Here is an 11,388-nt window from a genome sequence, read left to right on the forward strand (position 1 = left end):
GCGAGGTAGCCAAACGCGGCTCGGAAATTCAATATTTTTTGCACCATTATTTGTTGTGTTCTATGTGTTGTCCGCTCTCCCTCCCTGCATGCGAGTTTTCCTGACAATTTCAAAAGCACTTAAGTTGAAGTACAAACAAATGGAAAAAAACAAGGCTGGTAAAAGCTGCAACTTAAAAGGCGTCGGCCGCTGTGCTCGTCACACCTCTCCCTTTTGTCAATCTCGTGAGAAATGGAGGCCTCAAAAAAACAAAACAGAAAAGATACCTGGAGCCCAAGTGAACTTTGCATGTGGCTTTGGCTTCCTATGAGTCAGGCTTTTAGTCTGTGTGAACAATAGCTTGTTTGTTTGTCAGGAAGATTGTTGACTTTGCACTGCGACACAATTTTATATATATATATATATATATTTATTTATTTATTTTGTTTTTCACTCCACATAACTTCCCTCAAATTTCACAGGAAGACTTGCCAGATTTTTTTTTCAGGTCCATCTGCTCAATATTGGGAGCTTTGCCAGCGTGTCTGGAAAATGTGCTGACAACAGCGCTTTTGCCGTAAAAAGCAACAGTGTCAAAAATGAGCTGGGTGAATGTTTTTGTTTCAAGGGCAGTTTCCAGAAACTCCGGATTTATACGGGACACAAGCCAGAGCGGCACTCGGCAAGCGTAAGGAGCAGAATTTGGATGGGCGCCGACTGGCGGAATTTTGTGAATCGCGTGTTGACAAAAGTGGGAGGGAAAACGACTCCAACTAGTTTCAATTTTCTTGCAGACTCGTTTTGCCTTGTTGTGACATTCCACCAAAGTTCCACATTTTTGTTGTTCAGATGCACAGCGACATGGTGAATCCTCTGAGGCAGATTCCCACGGCGGCGCAGCACCCGTTACAGGCGGCCGTGCCGCCCTCTCCGCACTCTCCCTCCCGGATCCCGTTCAGCCCGCGGCAGGGCTCTTTGCCCGGCAACGGCACGGTGCCCAGGGAGCGCCTGTCCAACCCCCCGGCCCGCTCCAGCTCGCCCTGCCCCAGCGCCATCCTGGAGAGGCGGGACGTCAAGCCCGACAGCGACGTGAGCGGCAAGGCTCACGGCCTGACCAGGGGGAACGAAGGCTCGTACGCCGACCCGTACCTTCTGCAGGAGGGACGCACGGCCCACGGAGCGCACCCCAACCCGGGGCCCGACGGTCCCGACCACGGCTTCCACCGGGCGTCCATCCGTTCCACCGGCTCCTACAGCGGGCCCAGCCCCACGGACTCGGTGGACCACCCTTCCCTGTACAGGCAGAAGTCGAGAAACAGCCAACTTCCCACGCTGGGCTCCAAGACGCCGCCGCCGTCCCCTCACCGGATGGCCGACGTGCGGCTCGTTGACATCCACGTTCCCGTGGAGAGGAGCTCGTCGCTGCGCCAGTCCTTCCGCAAAGAGGATGTGGCGGGGAGCAAAGCCAGGAATAACGTGGCGCCGTCAGACCCGCAGGGCCACCCGCCGCCGAGTGACATTCAGACACGGTAAAGCAAAAGAGTGCGCCGGCCGCAGCATGGGCTAACTAACTCTGCATCCCAGTTTTCAAGCTAACGTCATGTCATGTCATGTCATGTCACGTCACGACTTCTCCCTCACCCGCCCGAGATGTGCGAGTTGCCGCCCGGCTAATGCGCAGGATCGTCACTTTGCTTTGTGGAAAAAACAGAAGCGGGAGACTCGGATCCATTCAATTGACTGGCTCGTTGTAGTTCTTGGCTTAGACTCTTACTTGGCTTTGACCCTGTATTCCTGAGACTTGACATAGTTTGCTTTGTCAAGACGGCCCGGCGTCTTTCCGTAAGGAAAAGTGATTTCAAAACCAAGCCTACTGAGTTGGGGGGGGTTAGGGTTAAGTGGGGGGCATCCATCCCTCCCTCCCTCCCTCCTTCCCTCCCTCCCTCCCTCCATTCCTTCCTCCCTTCCTTCCACCCTCCCGCATCTCAGGCGCTGAAAGTAGAATTTTCTGCTGTCTTCTGCAGAGAGCGAATGAAGGCAATGGAGCAACAGATTGCCAGCTTGACTGGTCTTGTTCAGCATGCACTTTTAAAGGGGCCAGACAAGGAGCCTCTCAGGTAAGTAGAAGACGCATCAGGACGGGGATCAGGGCATTAAAAAAAGGCAACCACCAGAATAAATAGCTCAAAATGAAATTGGACAATCCTTTTGCTGTAACGCTTTCCAAGCAGACCTTTGCCTGCCAGGCAGACAGACGCGCGCGTCATTTTAACCCGGCTTTGGCCGACTCTTCCCGTCCGTCATCCTTGGTCTTGCCGTGTCCTGACTAACCCCCCATGCCTTAGAAATGCCTGCAAATGTTTTGCTTTCAAAATTGCTGACAGATGTCTTTTTGTGGTCACAGTGAAAGACCCTCAAAGACGTCGTCTCCGGCCCACAGCGCGCACAGCTCCGGTGAGTATCCAAAACGTTTTCTTTGGACTTTTTCTAGGGTGTGTGTGTGTGTGTGCGTGTGCCTTTTAAACTGCTTGCCAACACCGATTATGTGATGATGTGACTCGACAATCGAGCTCAAGTCAGGGCCTGTATAATCTGCAAGTGGTCTCGTCGCCTACGAGCCAACGCTGCGGTCACCCTCGCTCATTCGAGTGGCGGCTGAACTTTGGTTGACACTGGGTGGGCTCGTGCGCACGCCAACCTGCACTTCAAGTTGGGGCGGCTGTCAGTCAGTCAGTCAGCAGATAAGCGGGCGTCATTTGTGGTGGAGACGAGTTTATTCCCCAGAGACGGAGCCAGATTTTACCAACCCACTTCCTGAATGATTGTGTTGCCTCTGGGCAGAGAGATAACATTGTTTTATGTTGCTCATTAGTGTTGCTTTGGAAAAAAAAAAAAAAAAAGAATGCCTTATTATTGCAGCACGTTTGGGTGCTGGAGTCATTTTGAGCGCAGAACACAGGTCGCAGTGCTGGTTGAAATTGCATCGCAGGGCAAAATTTGGATTTGCTCTGTCAATTTTCACGTACAATAATATAGACCAACTTTTTTCATTGGTAGCGCAATTCTGAAAGGTATCCCGGTGAAGTTTCAGAAGCACACTATAACTTGCCTGAAGTGTCCTAAGTTATGTTTGTTTATTATTTGTTATTTTGTGATTTTTCACGCTTCAGGTGGCTCACCCGTTTTGGCACCCAAGTGCAACGCTTCCACCTCGGCGGCGTCGGCAGCGGCAGCAACGCAAGACCAGCAGAGCCAGATTCCTCTCAAAGCCAACCTGCTGCAGTTCAGGAAGAATGTGTCAGACCTCAGGATGCAGCTGCATCAGATGAGGCAGCTGCAGGTAAACAACTGTATGTGAAAACGAAAAAAACAACAACATCCCCAACGTTTTTCAATATTTCCCATTCAGCTGCAAAACCAGGAGATCATGCGAGTGCAGCTGAAGCGGACCGAGCAGGAGCTCGGCGCTAAACTGGCGGAGGCCGTGCGACGCCTGGAGGACCCGGTCCAAAAGCAGAGGGTTCTGGTGGAAGAGGACCGGCAGAAGTACTTGGGCCTGGAGGAGCGTGTACTAACGCAACTGGGGTAAGGAGGCCGCTCCGAGCGCGCACGCACGCGCACACCCGTGTTGTCGGGGAAACATCTCCGAGGCTTGATTTATGTCGAGCCCCCATTTTCAAGACGCAGGTTAGGACAGGCAAGCTATGCCGAGCTCTTATTTCCACTTGCGCTATCTTGCCTGGGACAGCTGAAGCCTTTTGACGAGCACAATTTGGCCATCGGCGTGTAAACATTTGCGGGTGAGGTCTGACGCTAAAACAGGTCGAAGCAGTCTGGAAAGTGCAACGCTAATTGTCTGAGTTTGTTTTTTTTTTTTTTTTCGGGCCCTCTTTGAACACCGTGTGTCATTTCCAATGTTTTTGGTCTCTAGGGATCTGGAGCAATATGTGGGCACGCTGCAGAAGGACTCGTCGGGCCCTCACCGAGCGGCGGCGGCGGCGACCCTCAAGGACGTGGAGGATGGCGCGGTGAGGCTGAGGAAAGTCGGAGAGTCTCTCGCAGGGCTTAAAGGTGACTCTTGCCTTGCTCTTTTACAGTGCACCTACAAATGACACCACTCAATGCGAAATGGCACGATTTGCACGCCGCAATGTTGTGTACGTCGACAACAATGTCTTTCTTTTTCTGCCTTGGACCAGGAGAGTTTCCAGCCCTGCAAACCAGGATGCGCGCCGTTCTCCGCGTGGAGGTGGAAGCCGTCAAGTTTCTCAAGGAGGAGCCTCACAAACTGGACAGCATGCTGAAAAGGGTCAGGAGCCTGACTGACACGCTGAGCGGTCTGAGAAGGTGAGGGGGGGGGGGCAAAAGTGACAAGTGGAAAACAAAGCCACTGAGCTGGCAGGGTGACTTGCCGGCCGGCCGTAGGCACAAAGCGTGACTTGTCTCCATCACCTCTACTCAAACATGAGCTGGATTCAGTGGGTGGACACAGGAGCGCCACCTTTCCTTTTTTGTACGGAGTAGAATTAGAAGTGATTTCGGTCGCACTCACGCACGCACGCACGCACGCACGCACGCAGGCACGCACAGGTGTCTATTCTTTATCCTCTGCCAAGAACGGCTGCAACTTCCCGAGGAGCTGTGTATAAGTCGTTCAGTAGGTTCCTCTCATGGTTGCAGATCTGCAAGTGAGAACAATCAGAGAGTAGGCCATCCTTCTTCTAACATCTTGCTGGACAACATCCCATCTCCAGTGGAGAAGTCGGTCGTCACAGCCGCCCTGCCGGAGTCCCAGAGCTCCAGCGCAAAGCCCTCCTCACCGCCGCTGATCCATCATGTCCAGAGCCCTCCGGTTCCCGTGCGGCAGTCGGCCAGCTTGTCTGTGGCTCAGCCCAGCTCGCCTCTCACGCCCGCGGACCCGCCCAGCCCGGCCCACCCCAAGAGGGCGCACGGGAGCCCGGTGAACCACGGCAACGGGACCGCCAGACAGGATCTGGTCATTGAAGAGTTGCAGCATAGTAAGGACAAATGCAAGAACAGGGCAATGTCTATCGAGGTACGTGCAGCTATTGTTTTTCAAATGAATTTATATATTGATAACTATCAGATGAATAAATAGCAGGCAACAACTGAAAGGCTTTTTCCAATTCGATTTTAAAACCGTCCAAAGTAATCATCTCATAAAAAAAGGAATATGGGCTTGATTGTTTAGTTTTTTTCCTCATCTTTTTGTATTTCAAAAATAATGGTGTATTAATGGCTTTCAAAATTCCAAACCTTATGACTAATGTTCAGCCTTGGTGCTCTACTTTTCAGCCTTTTCTGTTTTTTCTTTCCGTAGGCAGCAGAGAAAGAGTGGGAGGAGAGGAGGCAGAACATGGGGCAGTATGATGAGAAAGAGTTTGAAAAGCTCCTGCAGGAGGCTGAGGCCAACATGATCAAGGGCCTTCCCAGTCCTGATGTGGAAAGTAACCCAATACTGCCCCCTGCTGTCTGCAGAGAGCAAACAAAGAGCCCTTTGGAGTCCCCAACAGGTGTCTGTCTGCAATAATCACCGCATTTGATGTTCAGTGACTAATAAACATTTTTCTGCTTCATCTTAGAGTCGCAACCTGAGCCTCGGTCAGACAAACCGGCCCAGAGGGTTCTTCCCAAGCCGGCCATGGAGAAAGCCGCCGCCAAAGCGCCACCGGAAAGACCCTCCAAGAGCGCCGCAAAACCCGCGTCCCCGGATTCTTTGAACAAGCCGGGATCTGAAAAGGCCGCCAAGTCCCCACCGCCGCCGCCCCCTCCCAGGAAGACCTTTCCCACCTCTGGCATGACCACCACACGTTCTGGAGAGGTGGTCTACACCAACAAGAGGGACTCTCGGGTGAGTCTTGTAGATTCAAAGCACACAAAAAGCACAAATGGTACAATTGAATTTTTTTTGGGTTTGTTTCTTCCAGGAGGGTGAAGAGGAGGGATTCCTTCCCGCCGCTCAAATCAAGCCCAACAAAAGCGCCCCGCCGGAACCCAAGAAGGCTGCCACCCCACCTCCTGTTGTTGCAAGGGAGGAGGAGGATGATAGTGACAGGATCATGGCAGAACTTCAGGTGGGTCACACACACACACACACACACACACACACACACACACACACACACACACACACACACACACACACACACACACACACACACACACACACACACACTTTCTTGTGTGATTTGACTTGGGTGGCTGATTTTTGGGTGGCTGATTTCCACACTGTCGGTGTCGGGGTTGCCTTCCTTCCCAATGCGGTGAGTGCTGGTCCTCGCAACAAATCCAGTTTTCCCTCAAATCCCTTGTCCCTGCAACTTTCCTGCACCAGGTTTTCCAGAAGTGCACTATTCAGGAAGTAGGCCCGCCAAACACGGTGGAGCCAGCTACTCACATGGAAGCTCAAATCAGAGAGCTAAGAGCCGAAAAGAAGGTAACCCCCCCCTTTTGTGCACGCTGCCTGCACCTCTAACACTCGCTTGGGCTTCGCCAACACTTTTAACCTCCAAGCCTCCCTCTGCTGCCTCCTCATCATGCTTCCCTCTTTGGATTCTGCCGCTTGAAAGGATTAAGTCTGCACGACAGGAAGACTCTGGACGCCAACACAGATAATGTCTTCCGACCTTGCTTTCACCAAATCGACCCCAAAACCAAAAAAAAAAAACAGTGCCCTTTGATCATCATCATCATCATCATCATCCCCAATTGGACAAAAACCTCGTAGTGCAGACTCTGTCCGTGCGGCCTGGCGCGCATGCTTCTCTCACGTCCGCCGCTTGGCCTTTTTTTCCCGTCACTGCTTAACTTTCCTCGGCCTCACGACTTCAACCTTTCAATCATAATCGTCGGTACGGGGAGGATACGTACAGTCGGTTCCAAAATCAAGCGTAGAGCCCAGCTTACGACACGGTGATATCATTTCCTGAACTGCAGAGCTCAGAGCCAAAACGGGACGAAAAAGATCCAGACACGGACGAAAATGGAAACACGACTGTGCGGCGGCAAAGCCAAGGGGTACGTACCGCGTCACCTTTGGCTGACTTCCAAATGCTGCCGGGCCCTTCCTTTTTAACAACGGCAAACTTTGCAGGTCATATACTACGTGACCGGAAAGATTCCCAAAGAGCATCCACCCCATCCTGGAACGGAGGAAAGCCACGCACACCGGGAGCCCGCCCAGTCTCCAACACAGGTGTCAAATGTCACTCTTAATGACAATTCCCCAGGCCAGCAGGAGCAGCGGCCGTCAAAATCACCGGCGCTCAAGTCCCCGCCGCCAATTTCGCCCAAGCCCGTGGGACTGTCTGCGTTCCGACTGCCCGGGAAGGCCCTTAAGCGCTCGGAGTCCTCCGAGACCAGTGCGGAAATTGAGAAGGCAGAGAAAAAGAGTCAGAGCGTCCTGGAGTCCGTTCCTTCGACTAAGCATGTCAAAACAGAGGCCGGCGGTGCCAAAGAGGGCTCTAGCAGTTCCACTCCGCCGCCGCCGCTGCTGCCGCAGAGGAGGTCCTCATCAAGTGAGGAGCACCATCCAGCCAAAGCTACCTTTGACGAAGAAGCCACTCTTAGTCCTGATTTGCCAGGGGAGGAGGCACCTCCTCCGCCGGACAACATTGCCTTTATGATCACCAACACCAAGGTTCAGGCCCTTTCGTGCGGGGAGTACAAGGAGCTGGTCAATGCCAAGAAAGGAAGCGTCCAGACCGTGACTGTCGGCGGAGGGAACAACGCGGGGGATCCCCGCACGGCGCTGGACAACGGCTTCAACAAGAAGCCCGTCATCATTATTTTCGACCAACCCATGGACATGGACATCCGGGCCGCTTACAAGCGCCTCTCCACCATCTTTGAGTGCGAGGAGGAGCTGGACCGGATGCTAGCGGCGGAGCGCATCGACGAGGAGAGCGAGGAATCGGACACGGACAGGAGCGGCGGGCCGCAGGGGATAGCCGGAGCGCTCGACGGCGAAAAGGTCGCGTCTCCTCGAGCCGCGGGAGATCGCACCAGCCTGTCGTCGTCGTCGTCGTCGTCATTGATTTCGGAATCCGCGGACGCCGCAGCGTCCAACGGAGAAGCCAAGCAGGACGGCAAGAAGAAGTTCAAGTTCAAATTCCCCAAGAAGCAGCTGGCGGCTCTCACGCAGGCCATCCGCGCGGGCACCAAGTCGGGAAAGAAGACGCTGCAGGTGGTCGTGTACGAGGACGAGGAGGAATCGGACGGAACGGTCAAGCGGCACAAAGAGGCCAAGAGATTTGAGATCTCGCGCCCAAAGCCCTCAGCGGAGGCACCGAGCCCCGCTCCGCTAAAGAGGCAGAACTCGGAGCCGCTGTGCAGGACCGACCAGATCCGCAAGAACACGTACAAGACGCTGGACAGCTTAGAACAGACCATCAAGCAGCTGGAGAGCACCATTAACGAGATAGGGCCCGTCTCCGCCGAGGAGAAGAAGGGAGAGAACGGGAAAGTGTCCGAAGGCCTGAGGAGGTCGGCCTCGCTCCCGACCTCCAAGGCCTCGGCGCTTAAGCTAGCCAGCAAAGGTTCTTTCCAGAAGAAGAGCAAACCTCTGCTCCTCCCGCGCCCTGTCGTCATCCCCACCACCGGCAGCGGCGGCAGCGGCACCATGGGTTCCCCCGGTGCGCCCGGCACCATCCAACAGGTCTCTCTCTAGCTCTTGCCGCTCCACAAAGGCTTCGGGTCCTTCTCTTTCCGACCTCCCCCCCACCCCCATTCACTTCGAGCTTCCCCGCTGAAATGACAAAAGCGTTAATCCACTCGGCAGGAAATGTTGGAAAAGTCCACCTTGGCTTTGTGTTGGGTTCCTGCCTCCCACCTAACTCCCTTACTTCATTGTTGAAAGGTTTTCAGCACTCAATAATCAAAGACACCTCAATCTCAATGGTTGCATGAGTGTGAGGTTCAACAGGGCTGCATGATCTGTCACCGGTGGTGGTGGTGGTGGTTGTTGTTGCTGTATTTTTTTCTTTCTTTCTCCAACTCTCGGTGCCTTAAAGTCTGACTCTTCTTACGTGTTTTGTTGTTCCTCCCTCTCTCCCTCCCTCTTCTTTTGTTTTATTTATTGTTGTTTTTTTTTTTTTTTTTTTGTTCCGTTTGGGTCCCCCTGCAGAACACCAGCTCCCCCACTAGTCGGATGCCCGTCCCTTTGTCGGCCAAGTCCAGGCAGTCGCCGGCTACTACTGACAAAGCAGCAAAACAGCAAAAACTGCAGGACGCTCAAAGGCAGTTCCGACAGGTAGTTTTACTCTAGGGCCACACCACGACCAAAGTGTTTTGATTGCGGACCCCCCTCCCCCCGCTTTGACGGGAAGGCATGATTGACTCTTGACTGTTACCCCATAACATCTTCTGCATGTCCACACTGCTCATGGTGTTCACTGTGTTGGTGACTTGAAAAAAAACAAAGAAAAGCGGAACGCGCCTGCATAATGCTCATCGCATCTCCAGTTCCCACCACAGCTGAGTTCCTAAACAGTGTCGCCGAACCCTGCCATCCACCCCCCCCCCCCCTTCCAGGATGCTTCCATTTCACACTTGCCCCCAACCCTTCTTCTCACCGTACACCCCAAACAACTGCTTTGACAACTTCTTAACCTCACTCCGACTGATTTCCTCTCCTATCCAATTTTGAAACTCAACTCACCACGTCCTGCCTGCTCACGCACAAACACAGCCCTTAACTGGGTTATCTCCCCCCCCCCCCCAAACCTTCCGTACATCTAACCTAACACTCTGACTAACAAAAGAAGCTGAAGAGATGCCCCTTCCAGTCTAACCTGCGCTGCATCCTGTTTCCTGGTAACGTCTCTCTGTTTCAAGTCTCCATGCGGATCAAGTGATGCGTACCGGACAAGGAGTTGAATCAAAGGCAACTGGACTACTTAATTGCGGTTGGAGCACGCCAGTCCAAAAATGTTCCGTTGAGTGGCTGGCTGGGGGATGAGATACGATTCTGGAAGGACAAAATGGCGGTGCTAGCAATACTGAGCTAGCATTAGCAGTAAACGAACCACGTTTAGGCAGCGCGAGTGTGACTATGTTAACACTAAATTCATGGGTTTCCGATGCACTTCAAAATGCCAACTATCCTTCTCCAAGTCCCTTGTTGTCCAGTTGCCTTGGTTTCAAACCTCCTAAAAAGATGACGGTGTGCCATTATCAAGAGCGACTGCTGTCTTTGCTCATGCAATCCGAGTAGACCGATTGTGTTCATTGTCTGCGTAGCATTACGTATTAGTCTTCACTGTTGTGTTCCAGTTTGTATCGACTTTTCATGTGTATAGTTGAACCTTTTTTTCTTTTGACAATCAGTTTGTGTTTTGGCATCTCTTTCCACAGGCTAACGGAAGTACTAAAAGAGTGGGAGGGGATCATAAAAGCACTTCCCCCACTGTCTCTAAAATCCCCGCTTTTTATCCTAGCGCTACTAAAGATGCCGCTAACCCGTCCTCCTCTTCATCTTCCTCCAAGTCCTCCCTCCCAGCCCCTCACAACGCTCGCTCGGCTTCCCTGCCCTCTTCGCACATCCCCTCACTGTCCAACGGCTCCCTGAAGCCCCCCTCGCAGCACGCGGCTAAAGCTCTCTCCTTCTCCTCCTCGCAGACCCCCAACGGTCGAGTGCACTCTTCCCCCTCCTCCTTCTCCTCTTCTTCATCCTCCTCCACCTCCCCCTCCCCTCTGTCACCTTTGGGCCCGGGCGGGAAGAGCATCCGCACCATACACACCCCCAGCTTCACCAGCTACAGGGCCCACAACGGCAGCGGTGGCAAATCCTGCATCCCGACAGCCTCGGCGGCTAAGGACTAGCCACGCTTTAGCCTCCCCGCGGCCCCCATCTTTTTTTTGTCTTTTTTTTTTTACACAGAGACCAGGCGAAAAGGCCGCATCATCATTTTTAGTGGGTGGCCGTGGACTAACCCACCTCTTAAGACAATCACATCATGTAATTGTGATGCAAATTTGAAAAACACCACCACCAAATTCCCCATAGTTGAAGTTACATCAGCAAGCACCCCTCCCTGCTGCTGAAGGCCCTGGGAAATGTGATTGGACAAATAAAATGTAGCCAAAAGAAATGTTCCAAAATGAAGAAAGTAGATTGTAGGGAATATTGTAAATCCAATAGTCCATTGACCATATATTGGAATTCATAGGTTTGAAAAAGGTCCGTTTTCAACCAGCAGCGATTGCCTTCCTGGCAAACTACTGCCTTAAAAAAAATGTCCAATCTTGCTTTCAGCGCTACAGAGCAGTAGAAACGAGTGACCCCGCTGTCCTGTCTCTCGTCGCTTTCTTCTAGTCTGCCTTGCTTCATCCTCATTTGTACGTATAGAAAGGTAAAAAATATACGGGCGCTTTGAAAGAGGCAACGGC

At 52.7% G+C, this 11,388-nt stretch overlaps 1 protein-coding gene across 14 annotated transcripts in view; it reads left to right on the forward strand.

Annotated features, from left to right (window-relative positions):
• si:ch211-285f17.1 (sickle tail protein homolog) overlaps positions 1 to 11,060 on the forward strand; it is a 31,741-nt gene extending 20,681 nt beyond the window's left edge. For 8 of the 14 annotated variants that reach the window (XM_049748990.2, XM_049748991.2, XM_049748998.2 and 5 more), the window contains 16 exons: positions 829 to 1,508; positions 2,004 to 2,096; positions 2,384 to 2,433; positions 3,150 to 3,319; positions 3,389 to 3,564; positions 3,911 to 4,050; positions 4,179 to 4,326; positions 4,660 to 5,035; positions 5,321 to 5,513; positions 5,583 to 5,851; positions 5,928 to 6,074; positions 6,335 to 6,436; positions 6,937 to 7,017; positions 7,094 to 8,656; positions 9,125 to 9,250; positions 10,354 to 11,060. In XM_049748990.2, coding sequence (XP_049604947.2) covers positions 829 to 1,508; positions 2,004 to 2,096; positions 2,384 to 2,433; positions 3,150 to 3,319; positions 3,389 to 3,564; positions 3,911 to 4,050; positions 4,179 to 4,326; positions 4,660 to 5,035; positions 5,321 to 5,513; positions 5,583 to 5,851; positions 5,928 to 6,074; positions 6,335 to 6,436; positions 6,937 to 7,017; positions 7,094 to 8,656; positions 9,125 to 9,250; positions 10,354 to 10,821 — 4,782 coding nt within the window. In that variant the 3' untranslated portion in view covers positions 10,822 to 11,060. Of the gene's footprint in view, positions 1 to 828; positions 1,509 to 2,003; positions 2,097 to 2,383; positions 2,434 to 3,149; positions 3,320 to 3,388; positions 3,565 to 3,910; positions 4,051 to 4,178; positions 4,327 to 4,659; positions 5,036 to 5,320; positions 5,514 to 5,582; positions 5,852 to 5,927; positions 6,075 to 6,334; positions 6,437 to 6,936; positions 7,018 to 7,093; positions 8,657 to 9,124; positions 9,814 to 10,353 lie in introns of all 14 variants that reach the window. The other 6 variants (XR_011085674.1, XM_049749002.2, XM_049748995.2 and 3 more) reach the window with 6 other exon arrangements.
• Positions 11,061 to 11,388: the final 328 nt, after the last annotated feature.

Source organism: Syngnathus scovelli, chromosome 18 (genome assembly GCF_024217435.2).
Source record: "Syngnathus scovelli strain Florida chromosome 18, RoL_Ssco_1.2, whole genome shotgun sequence".
NCBI lineage: Eukaryota > Metazoa > Chordata > Actinopteri > Syngnathiformes > Syngnathidae > Syngnathus > Syngnathus scovelli.